Source organism: Monodon monoceros, unplaced genomic scaffold (genome assembly GCF_005190385.1).
Source record: "Monodon monoceros isolate NGI ecotype Baffin Bay Population unplaced genomic scaffold, NGI_Narwhal_1 Super_Scaffold_22, whole genome shotgun sequence".
In the NCBI taxonomy this organism is placed as follows: domain Eukaryota; kingdom Metazoa; phylum Chordata; class Mammalia; order Artiodactyla; family Monodontidae; genus Monodon; species Monodon monoceros.
In genome coordinates this window covers 58804127-58816867 of record NW_021703779.1, presented here as the reverse complement: position 1 = coordinate 58816867, position 12741 = coordinate 58804127, and the positions used below count along the sequence as shown (strand labels likewise).

General features: G+C 40.9%; 1 protein-coding gene across 1 annotated transcript in view; it reads right to left on the bottom strand.

Moving 5' to 3' along the window:
* The window catches only part of KIF4A (kinesin family member 4A), a 126245-nt gene that overhangs the window by 66511 nt on the left and 46993 nt on the right, over positions 1-12741 (bottom strand). Inside the window, exons 7-9 of the mRNA XM_029239920.1 lie at positions 9212-9328; positions 8406-8581; positions 2178-2239 (exon numbers count right to left, since the gene is read on the bottom strand). Coding sequence (XP_029095753.1) covers positions 2178-2239; positions 8406-8581; positions 9212-9328 — 355 coding nt within the window. The remainder of the gene's footprint in view (positions 1-2177; positions 2240-8405; positions 8582-9211; positions 9329-12741) is intronic.

Here is a 12741-nt window from a genome sequence, read left to right as displayed (position 1 = left end):
CCCTTCCTATATTATTTTTTTAAAATAAATTTATTATTTATTTATTTATTTTTGGCTCCATTGGGTCTTCACTGCTGCATGCAGGCTTTCTTTAGTTGCAGCAAGCAGGGGCTACTCTTCATTGCGGTGCACAGCCTTCTCATTGTGGTGGCTTCTCTTGTTGTGGAGCATGGGCTCTAGGCGCACGGGCTTCAGTAGTTGCAGCATGCGGGCTCAGTAGTTGTGGCTCGCAGGCTCTAGAGCACAAGCTCAGGAGTTGTGGCGCACCGGCTTAGTTCCTCCACGGCATGTGGGATCTTCCTGGACCAGGGCATGAACCCGTGTGCCCTGCATTGGCAGGCGGATTCTTAACCACTGTGCCACCAGGGAAGCTGTTAGCTACTTTAAAAAAAACCTTTATTTACTTATTTGGCTGCATCAGGTCTTAGTTGTGGCATGAGGGATCTTTCGTTGCAGCACGTGGGCTCTTTGTTGTGGTGTGCGGGCTTGTCTCTGGTTGAGGCGTGTGGGCTCCAGAGTGCAGGGGCTCAGCAGCTGCTGCGCATGGGCTCTCTAGCTGTGGCACGCAGGCCCCAGAGTGTGCAGGCTTAGTTGCCCCACAGCATGTGGGATCTTAGTTCCCCAACCAGTGATCGAACCCACGTCTCCTGCATTGGAAGGCAGATTCTTAACCAGTGAACCACCAGGGAAATCCCTCTTAGCTATTATGAATAGTGCTGTTATGAACATGGGTATGCAAATATCTCTTTGAGACCCTGTTTTCGATTCTTTCGGATATATACCCAGAAGTGTGATTGCTGGATCATATGGTAGTTCTATTTTTAATTTTCTGAGGAACCTCCATACTGTTTTCCATAGCAGTTACACCATTTTACAATCCTTTCAACAGTGCACAAAGGTTCTAATTTAATTTCTCCACATCCTCCTCATATCCTTTCCAACATTTGTTACTTTTTGTTATTTTTTGTTTTTGATAGTAGCCATCCTGACAGGTGTATGGTGATATCTCATTTTGGTTTTGATTTGCATTTCTCTGCTCTGAGTATATCTTTTTGTAAAACTCTGACTCTTAGACCATGATAATGTTTCACATACACTTCATATACCCAAAATATAAACAAACAATTAAAACTAACCAAGCAAGATGTAGTGGGAACCCACAATGGAATACAAACAGTAAGTCTGGGAAACAATATCTTGCCTGGATATTCTAAGCCTAAAGACAAAAGAATTATACATATATGCTGTAATCTAGTTCCTAAAAGTGTTTCTCACAGGGGTATGGGCTAGCAATTCCAAAATTATTTTACGTGTATACTAGAACTGAACAAGTAAGTAAATAGAATGCAGATAATGAGAGCTGGTTTTTCACTGCTAGAGAAAGAAGTTATAAATAAGGAGAGCGGGAGGATTAGAATAAACCCTGTAGTGTTGGACTGGAATCAGAGGTATCAGTCTAAAATCATGGTTTTTAATATATACACAGTTAGACAGACATAAAAATATAGATATATGTGTGGGTTACTATACATACAGATATTTCCTAGCTCTACTCACTGAGAGGGCCTAGAAGTAATGACTTCTCAGTAACAATGAGCACACCTAGCACCCAGATCTGGTTTCTAAACACCATTTTCCAAAAAAAAAAAAAAACCCAGGGCTCCTTGGACATATGGTTGATTCCAGAATTGGGGCAGGGAAAGTAGAAGACGGGTGTGGAATATCTGGTAGAAATGCTTAAAAACTTGATAGCGTGTTAAAGAATACAACAGCCACCCTGAAGGAGCTCCTAGTGGACAAAGCAGAAACAACAAATAAAACAAGCAATAAAACATAATGCTAGTATTGGATGTTAATGCATAGAATAAAATAAATACCCATGAGTCTATATGGCTATAAATACATAATGAAATAGATAAATGGTGGGAGGGGAGAGACAGCTCTTCCTCATAGTAGAATTCCAATTAATAAATTTCTGAGGCCAGAACCTATGCTCTTTCTATTATACCAGGTTGTCTCAAAGCTAACTAGCTAGTCCTAAATAGACAGCAAGTTTGTTAAGTTCCCTACCTTGACACCAAGTGCTACCAGAAACTTTAGAATATCAGGGGAAAACAATCATAAGGAGAAAAAGGCTCTGTTAGAATATACATTTAAAATTAGTCTATGACTCTTACTTTATAGATCCAGGCAGGGTACCTCCATGGGCTTGCAGCAACAAGACCTGTAGCTGTTGTACCTGGAACAGGCAAAGAAAAATAGTCAGCTAGTTACCAATCAAAAGTTACTTATCGGGCTTCCCTGGTGGCGCAGTGGTTGGGAGTCCGCCTGCCGATGCAGGGGACATGGGTTCATGCCCCGGTTGGGAGGATCCCAAATGCCGCGGAGCGGCTGGGCCCGTGGGCCATGGCCGCTGAGCCTGCGCGTCCAGAGCCTGTGCTCCGCAACGGGAGAGGCCACAGCAGTGAGAGGCCCGCGTACCGCAAAAAAAAAAAAGTTACTTATCCCTTATCAGCAAAATTACCATGATTAGTAGTCGGGTAATCTTACTTGATACCTATGAAATCTAAAGCATATCTTAGGTATTACAGAAAGCAACATGGTTGATGATTCAATGATAAAAGGACAATCAGCATTACATGAATAACTAGTACTTAGAAGATGAGTTGTCTCTTTTACCTAAGCATCTTCATGAGTTTTTATTGAGAATCTATTTTTTTTAAATTTATTATTATTATTACTATTTTTTAAAATATTTACTTATTTTGGCTGCACCAGGTCTTAGCTGCGGCACATGGGATCTTCGCTGTGGCATGTTTAGTTGCGGCACACCGACTTCTTAGTTGTGGCATGCACGTGGGATCTAGTTCCCTGACCAGGGATTGAACCCGGGCCCCCTGCATTGGAAGCACAGAGTCTTACCCACTGGACCACCAGGGAAGTTCCAGAAAACCTACTTTTTAAAAAAAATCAAACTTAGGGACTTCCCTGGGGGCGCAGTGGTTAAGAATCTGCCTGCAAGTGCAGGGGCCACGGGTTCGAGCCCTGGTCCGGGAGGACCCCACATGCTACGGAGCAGCTAAGCCCGTGTGCCACAACTACTGAGCCTGTGCTCGAGAGCCTGCAAGCCACAACTACTGAGCCTGTGTGCCACAACTACGGAAACCCGTGCGCCTAGAGCCCATGCTCTGCAACAAGAGAAGCCACCGCGATGAGAAGCCTGCGTACCACAATGAAGAGTAGCCCCTGCTCACCACAACTAGAGAAAGCCTGCTCGCAGCAACAAAGACCCAACACAGCCAAAAATAATTAATTAATTAATTTAAAAAATCAAACTTAGCACTGGGCTACGCAATGTGGGGGGTGGATACAAGAATAAACTCTTGTGGTTTATTACCCAGTTTACAATCTAGTTGATGAAGACAAGACTAAGGCCTGAAAATGTAAGAAATAACACAAGACAGAAGATACTAGTCATCAAGTATAGTTAAGTACTTTAGGGTTCTGAGAAGAAGCAAATTAATGAAATCCCAAAATAGTCCAAAGGAGGCTTCGTGGAGACGGATCTTAAACCAGAGTGAATGTGCAATCAACCTCTCCATTCCCTCTTATGATAAAAGAGGAGCTGCTCTGCTTGAGCTTTGGATCCCAAGTCTTCTTGCCTTCTGATAAATCCTATTCTGGGGACTTCCCTGGTGGTCCAGTGGTTAAGACTCCATGCTCCCATTGCAAGGGGCCCAGGTTCAATTCCTGGTCAGGGAACTAGATCCCACATGCCACAACTAAAAGCCTGAATGCCACAACTAAAATATTCCACGTGTCTCAACTAAGACCCGGTGCAGCCAAATAAATAAATAAATAAATGAGTAAATAAATTAAAAAAAAATCTTATTCTATTTGTTATCTGTTCTCTCTTCTATATCTTTGACTTCTCCCTTTTTACAGAATCCTTCCTACTAAGATTAAAACATGTTCAAGTCTCTCCCATCTTAAAACAAAACAAAACAAAACAAAAGCACCTTTCCCAATCCCACTTCCTATCTCTTTTGCCCAATTTCTCTCCTTCACAAAGTTTGACAGAATAGTCTACACCCACTGCCTCCATTTCCTTTTGCTCTTCTCTCACTTGCTCTTTAACCTATTCTAACCTGATTTGTGCCCACAACATTCCGCTGAAATAACTCTTGATAATGTCACCAATGATCGGCATGTCACTACGTCCCATGGGCATTTTTCAGTCTTCATTTTATTTGACTGTTTGGTAGCATTTGGGTTACCAGATGCCACTCTTTCTTGCTTTTCCTTCTATTCTTCAAGCTGATCTTCTAAGTCTCTTAGTTCATCTTTGATCCAATTGTCCTTTAAATGATAAAGTTCCTCAAAGCTCACTCACTTTCTATTCTCTCCTTAAAGTCTCATCTCTGACTATGGTTTCAATTACCATCTATAAACTGGTGACTCCCAAATTTATCTCAAACACAGATCTTTCTGAATTTAGAACCCTTTTTTTAATGCAATATCACTAGTATTTTACATTTATTATCACATCATTATTTCCAAAGCATGACAACACATGTGATTTCACTTGGTCCACATAGATTTCTAAAGCATTTACAGGGAACAAGGATGTTTGATAGGGAGAAATTGGTATTTTATCTCCATTTTATGAAAAGGAGCCTTCAGGCAGAAAGCTTAGGGGGGATTTGCTGGCCATCAGTGAAGGAATTGCTGGTAGGGGGGCGCTGTTCCCTCCAATCCAGCTATCTCTCCCTTGCAACCTGCAAGTAAGGCTTATCAGAGTTACTATACCACTGCAGGGAGAAGAGCTTTCTCTGTTCCTTGATAAGCCACTACTGCTCCATCTTGGAGAGACAGTGGGAAAAGTCAAGGGCAGGATATCAGGAGACCTGGTTCCTCCATCAGCCTGCCCTGAACCACCTATATTCATTTCTTAGACCCCAGTGTCTTAAAATGGGAATAAAGATATCTGCTGTGTTCACTGGCTTATTATGATGATAAAATTAAATAATGAATATAAAAGGGTTTTTTTTTGAACCATAATCATATATGAATGTCAAGGTGAGACAGGAAATCTGAAAGGAAGGGAGCTTCTTTGAGGCCTGAGTCTAGCCCCTGGAGCCAGACACTACGCAAGATGGTTTAGACATAATATCCTGTTTAATCCTCAAATCAGCCCAGGGAGCTGAGTATTACTATTATTAGATCCCCTTAGTTTTTCTGAATTTAGAACCTTTATATTCAAATATCTACTTAATATTTCTGCCTAGTTTTCTGCTATCCCAAACCTGGTCCTTCTCCAATATACTCTAGGTCAGTGAATATGCAGTTTCACATGCCAGAAAGCTGGGTGTCATACCCTCACCCCCTTATCTAATCCACTGGTCACTTCTTTCTATCACTTTCTAAGCCACCATTTCTCTCTCTGGACTACTGCAGTAACTTCTTAAGTGGTCTCTATGAGTCTACTTTTGCTCCACTATAATCCATTTCCACACAGCAGCCATACCATTTTTTAAAAGTGGAAATGATCAATGTTGCCACCTTGCTTAAAATCGTTTTTAACGTAGTACATGAGGCCTTGATTAGCCCTCTGCTTCTTCTCTAGTCTCAGACTGGAACACCCTTTCCTTGCTCTCTCCACTCTAGCCACACTGGCATTCTGAGTTCTTCAAATGCACTGTATTCCTAACTCAAGATCTTTGCAGACATGCTATATGCCTGGCACTGTTCTAAATGCTTTACATGTATTAATTCAGTTAACCCTCACAAAAACCCTATGAAGCAGGTACTATTATTATTTCCATTTTACAGATAGGGAAACTGAGGCACAGAGAACTTGCCCCGGGTAAATAGCTAGTGAGGTATAGAGCCAGGATTTGAACCCAGGCAGCCTGGCTGCAGTGTCAATGCTGTTTCCCATCATACTTTGCTACACATGCTATTTCTTCTTCCTGGAATTCCCTTCTTTCTTTTCTGCATAGATGATTCCTACTCAGTCCCTCAGATCTCAGCTCAAATATAACTACTTCAGGGAAGCCTTCTCAGATTAGATATTTAACAGAAGATCCTGTTCCATACTTTCACAGTGCCCTATAGCACACTATCCCAGTTTATAATGATATGTTGGTATGATTGTGTGTTTAACGTTTGTCTCCCCCACTAGGCAATAAATTCCACGAACGCAGAAACTGTGTCTGCTTTGCTTAACAATGTATCCCAGCACAGTACCTGGCACATAACAGTGTTCAATAAATATTTATTGTTGGAATGGATGAACAAATAAATGACCAGCAAAAAGAGCATTTTTGGCAATAGGAATACACATGAAAGAAAACAGAGGAGCAGGACTGAGTAAGGTATTTTACAATTGAGATGATTCTGTGAACAGGTAAATTATTTATATTTTCTATAGTGAACCCTAAGAGGGAAGGAAATAAAGGAGGATAAGGGGAAGGAAGACAACAGATTGAATGAATGGTAATTATTATCACTGAGGAGGAAGGCCAGAGACGGAGTGAACACTAGACAGTTGGGAAACACTAGATTCCCATTGGGAAGAGTGCTACACAAAGAAAACCTGACCCTCTCCAAGGGGTCAACCCAACCACCTGCCCTCTCAGCTCCTCTGCCAGAGATACTGAGCTGCTGCACAGTCATACTGATACTACCACAAATTCATGTTCTTCAATTTCCGTGATTTTAAGCCTTCTGTGGTTACCTCAGTCCCTCTACCCAATCATCATCTGCTTGCTTGCTCTTAGAAGATGACCTTGCCTCCTACTTCACTGAGAAGATAAAGATCGTCAGGCTGAAAATTGCTCAATTTCCCTTCTTCTTCCTCTAAATTAGTGTCACTGTATTCTTCCTATCCTAACCTCTTTTCTTCTAGTCTTGGGGGCAAGTATCCCTTCTACTGTCTAAAGCAAAGCCCTCTTTATTTGTGCTCAGGATCTCAACTAAGAGATGACCCCTTATCAACTCATCCCTATTCTCAGTTTTAGTCTCTCCCAACTGGTTCTTTCACATGTTCAAGTCTCTTCCATATTTTAAAAACAAACAGATTTACATCCCTTGACCCTTGACTACCAGCTATTGTCTTCTTTCATCTTGCCTTCTTGAAAGAAGAGCCTAACAACTTCCTCCACTTCCTTATCTAGCATTCACTGTCCATCCCATAGCAATCTGCTCCTATCATTCCCCTGACCCTATTCTCACTCCTTGTTGATTAAAAAAAAAAAAAATCAATGGACACTTTTCAACCCTTATCTTACTTTACACTTTATAAATTTATACTTTCAGTAGCCCTCCTTGAAACTTTCTTCTCTTGTCTTCCATGAACCACTGATTTTCTTCCTGCCTGTTTGCTCCTTCTTCATCTCTCTTGTCTTCTACTCCTTTCCCCCTTCCTTAAATGCTGCTGTTACCCCTGAGTTCTGCTAGGCTTCTTCTCTCTTCTTGTCCATTTGCTCATTCAGCAAATATTGAGGAAGTGCCTTTAACGTGCCGGGCACTCTTTGATCTCATCCACTCCATAACTTCAGATACCATCTAAATGCTGATGACTCTCAAATCTGTATCTTCAGTTCAGACCTCTCTACATTAAACCCACATACCCAGCCATGTTTGAACAACTCTACTTAGATGTCCCACAAGCCCTTCAAATTCAAAATGCCCAAAACTGAATTTCATCATTTCCATTTCCCTACCTGACCCTGTTTTTCCTCCTATATTCCCCGACTCAATGATTATTACTACCATTTATTCAGTTGTCCAAGCAAGAAACCTGGGAATCAACTTTGATTCTCCCTACCTACCCTTCCACGTCACATGTGTCACCACATATGTAAGCTCTATACATTCTACCTCCTTGCTTTTTGTTTCTAATTTGTCCCCCTTTCTTCATCTCTATCGCTACTGTCTTTAGTTCAGGCCATAGTTCTCACCTGAGTTATTATAATACCCTAATTTATTTTCTTACTTCTAGTCATGCCCACCTCTAATCCACTTTCTATATACTTGCTAGAGTAATCTCATTTCAACATGTTACCCTCTTACTTAAATCTTTCAGTGGCCCCCTACAGCTTTCAGGTTGAATTCCAAATCCTTTAACAAGTTATATAAGGACCTTTGGGATCTGACTCCTGCCTACCTCTCTTGCCTCATCTCTTACTGCTCACTTCTTTATCAGTGAAATCTCCAGTGCCACTCCCTAATCTTAAATATGACCAAAAACCTGCTAATAGGAGTTAAAGATTTCCCCAAACTAACATAATGCTTAACCAACATCTCTAAAATTCTGGTAGAGGAGAAGCTGAGAAATAGGAGCTCTACCATTCCACTCACACACTTGTAATTTTTCCCATCAAATGTCAAGTTCCTTCTACCTGTTGCTTCAGATGATTAAGTTCAGCTCTCTGGGGATCAATATTAACAACAGGTTTGTTCTTGATTTTTCTTGCTCTGTCAGCATAGCGAAGAGTATTTAATGTTTCCTCTAGATTGGAGTCAGCAGGACTCACACAGGCTATCATAAGAGTGTGGCTATTACCTCCTAGAGAATCTGAAAAAGAACAAGGGAAGGAAATGAAATCAAACAAGTAGGATGCAAGCAAAACTGTCCGTTTTGGTTGGTGACTTCAATCTCAGAGCTGTAAGAAAAAAATTCTTAAGTATCTACAAGTTTCCTATTGTGTCAATATAAAAACATTAAGATTTTTGTTGTATAAAATGATATAGTTTAGAATCCTATTGCATGTGTCCTCGTTCTTAAGAGAGACTGTGACTTCAGCAGTTAATCAGGTTAAAACAAAAAAAAACTTACTGGGCCAAGTTAGGAGTCACTATTAGGATTAAAATTTCTTTGGATGCCCCCTCTAGGTAGATCTTAACTCCTTAGGGAATTCTTCTTATCAGCAGTAATAAAGGCAGTAACTAAGTTCATTTTCAGGTACAAAGTACTAAGTACAGTTGACACGCTACATACAGATTTTTTGCCTCTCAAAGCCATATATGAAGACATTTTTCCATTACCTTAGAAGCCTGCTTGCCAACAGGTCTCTCTCCTGTTTATCAACTAGACAGCTCTGTATGTAATAGTCCAAAGATCTGGCTTTCTACCTGTTCTATCTTTCCTTTCTCAGCACTATCATTCTGAGTTACTCTCTTATTTTTAGAGGCACTTTGGGCTTACCTTGAAGCAGTCGAGTCAACTTGGAATCTCTGTAGGGCACAAAGCCACCCTTTTTGTCATCTCCAAGAGCACTGATTACATTTCCCAAGCATAGGAGGCCTCGGTTAATATTAATACCTAATAGCAGGAAACAAAATTTAAATTGCTTGGTAACATATACCCGTGTTACCTGGGTAACATCTAACATATGCCTATCCTGAGAAAGAGATAAGAAATAAAGACCCTATAGAAATATTAAGTCAGCAATCTTAAAGAAACCTCTTAATCTTGTTCACTTTTTTGAGAGGGCCTTTTTTTTTTTCAAACAGAAAGCTTCATAGAAATGAAAAACAACAGTATTTAAAAATCTTTAGTGTTCTTATCAGATATTCTTATGCTCTTCGGGAAACAGGCCATATTTTTCCTAGGTGGTATAGGTAGAAATGGGAATAAACATGATGCTGGTAGAAGTTGGTGATATCCACTCTGATATTTTACTTTCTTTCCATCTCTTCCTCTTTCAAACAGTTGGTCTTCCAGTTAAGCAAAGTTCAAAGGACAAAGGTGAATGCACAATTGAGTCTGTTGGCACTTCTTGCCCTTTCCCATGGAAACAAAGCAGAGAGACAGATAACGATCACCATGACAATAACCACTTGTATAGTTATTTACAAGTGGTTATATACATTATCACACTTTTAATATACATTATCACACTTAATGCTTAAATTAATGCTGTGAAATTACATTAAAAGCTATTTTTATTATTATCATTATTTTAACTATCATTTTCAGTTTATTGATGACAGAACTAGCTCAAAGGTTAAATGACTTGTCTAAGGTCAAGTGGTACCACTAGCGGGTAAGTGGTAGGCCTGAGATTCCATCTCAGGATTGCAGTCAAATCCTATGCTCTGTCTATTATGCCACAATGAAATACCTTTCCTCTTATTGCTTCAAATAGAGTAAAGGTTCTTTTCCACTTCTTAAATTCCAAGGTTTACTTTTTAAACATTGTAATAATCTCTGAGGTCCCTTGAAAGCCCCTGACCCTCCCATGGTTATGTTTACTATGGAAAGTCTATGTAGTATAATGATTAAGTGCATGGGCAATGGTGTCAGATAGACCTAGGTTCTAATCCTGGCTCTGTCACTGATTAGCTATGCGATTTTGGGTAAGTTCCTCTATAAAATGAGGCAAATCTACCCTCCTCGTTAGGTTGTGGTGGGGAGTTAATAAGATACCTTACACAAAACAAAGTTAAATGATATACAAATGGCATCATTATTTCCGTTGTTTTTTTTTTTTTTTTTTTCGGTTCGCGGGCCTCTCCTTTTTTTTGCCTTTTCCGCTGTCGAGCAACAGGCTCCGGACGCGCAGGCTCAGCGGCCATGGCTCACGGGCCCAGCCGCTCCGCGGCATGTGGGATCTTCCCGGACCGCGGCACGAACCCGTGTTCCCTGCATCGGCAGGCGGACTCCCAACCACTGCGCCACCAGGGAAGCCCCACAAATGGCATCATTATTGTTAGTGCTGTACTACTTTACTTATTCAGCCATACTTTGGACTCCCTTATAACCTGAAACAATTTTATCTACAAGATCCTGAACTCCAAAATTCCTCTCTGCATCCTACTACTATTCTTCCATTTCTTTCATGGATCCTGTTCTTCACCCTTATTGTGGCTACAAATATACTGATGCCTTCTTTCTTTTTTCTTTTTTCAGCTGCACCATGTAGCATGTGGGATCTGAATTTCCCGACCAGGGATCGAACCCGTGCTCCCTGAAGTGGAAGAGCGGAGTCTTAACCATTGGACTGCCAGGGAAGTCCCTATGACACTTTCTAATACTCCCAGTAGATCATCCTTCCTGGGCCTTAAACTACCTATTCCCTGCAGTCAATCATTTCAGTTATGTTCTCCCAAGCGCTCACTAGACCCATGACCTTCTGCCCCATGACCTTCTGCCATTCCCACCGTGTCAATTCCCAGGCCTAGGTTAAACCAGCTGTGTGTGTGAGCATGTGTGTGTGTGTGCGTGCGCGCATGTGTAAGTTTCTGAAAGTCACATAACGAAATGGACTGGATCCATCCATTATAAAACACGCTATCTGACCTTGGCTGAACCCTTGGTCAATAGACAATCTTCTCTTCTTCATTCTTCCTTCACCACAGCAGCTATTCTAAACACTCATCATTTCCAAGACTGGAAATCTACCTTCACTCTATTAGTAGATGATTTCAACAAATACATTATGGTGATCAACTATTCACAAGGGCTCCCTAACCTTCCCTCTCCTCACTTCACAGTCTTTCCTTTGCTGTTACTGATTCCTTTGTCCTTCTCCTTGTTTCAGAGGAGGAAATAACTACCTTTATTTTCCCTTCAGCCTCTGCCAGTGTTTCTATTCCCTCCATTTTCCCAGGGACCCTGGATCCCTCGATCTTCCCCCTCCCTCTTAGATATTCAATTTATTTTTCCTTCACGAATTCCTTCTTTTCAGTCTATACACATGCTCAAATCTCCCCAACCTAAAGCAAAAACAATTCCCTCAAGCAACTATCTCTTTCTTTTCCCTTTATTGCCAGTTGGAAGGGGTACCACTTTTCAGGGCCACTTATCCCATCCAGGATGTGAAGGAGATCCTGCTGAGATTGATCAAACCTCACCAATGCCTGTACTAATTCTCATATTAGTTCACTCCTTTCTCTTCTTTCCCCCTTTTAGCCAAACAGAACATTGTGCCATCTTATTGGCCCATATCCCATCTAGGATGTGAAGGAGAGACTGCTGAGGTTTTTCAAACCTGCTGAGCAAAATGTCCATCTATAGCTCCACAGGAACAACAATAAAAGTCCAGATGAGCCCTGAGAAGAAATTATGGCTACTGTGATCTAAGCAAGAAGCACAGACTTAAGGATAAAAAGGCTGATTTTTTTTCTTCAAATGAGAGTTGGAGTTTTGGAATAGATAGGAGCAAGGGAAATGAATGTCTCTTTGGAAAGAAATCATCACAAAACAGCATTTGATTTCCTGTTGTTAAGAGAAAATTCTTGACATGGTTGGAGATTATATATTATAAAGACTGGGAAGAACACGACTGCAGAGACTTAAAAGTTCTAATCAAGGATGGCTATGGAGAAAATGCCCAGATAAAATTATAAGACCAGAAGTTCCTCTTCTCTCTAAAAGATTGAGAACAGACCAAGTGAGGAGAGGATCAAGAATACTACTTAACAGCTTCGGGTATTTGTTCACTAGGGCAACAAATAAATAATAAAGTAGAGATTTTAACTTTAAAAAGGGACTAGAACTTCACAAGTATCATGGAGGCACGTTACAATTGGTTTCACAACTAGAATAAAAGGGTATATTGGTAACAGGAGAGAAAAACGAGAGAAGAGAAACGAAGCAGCTCTATATGCAGCAGCTCTCAACTGGGGACAATTTTGCTTCTTGCAGGACATTTGGCAATATCTGGAGACATTTTGGTTGTCACAACCTGTGAGGTCAGGGGGAGTGCTACTGGCATCTAGTGGGTAGAGGGC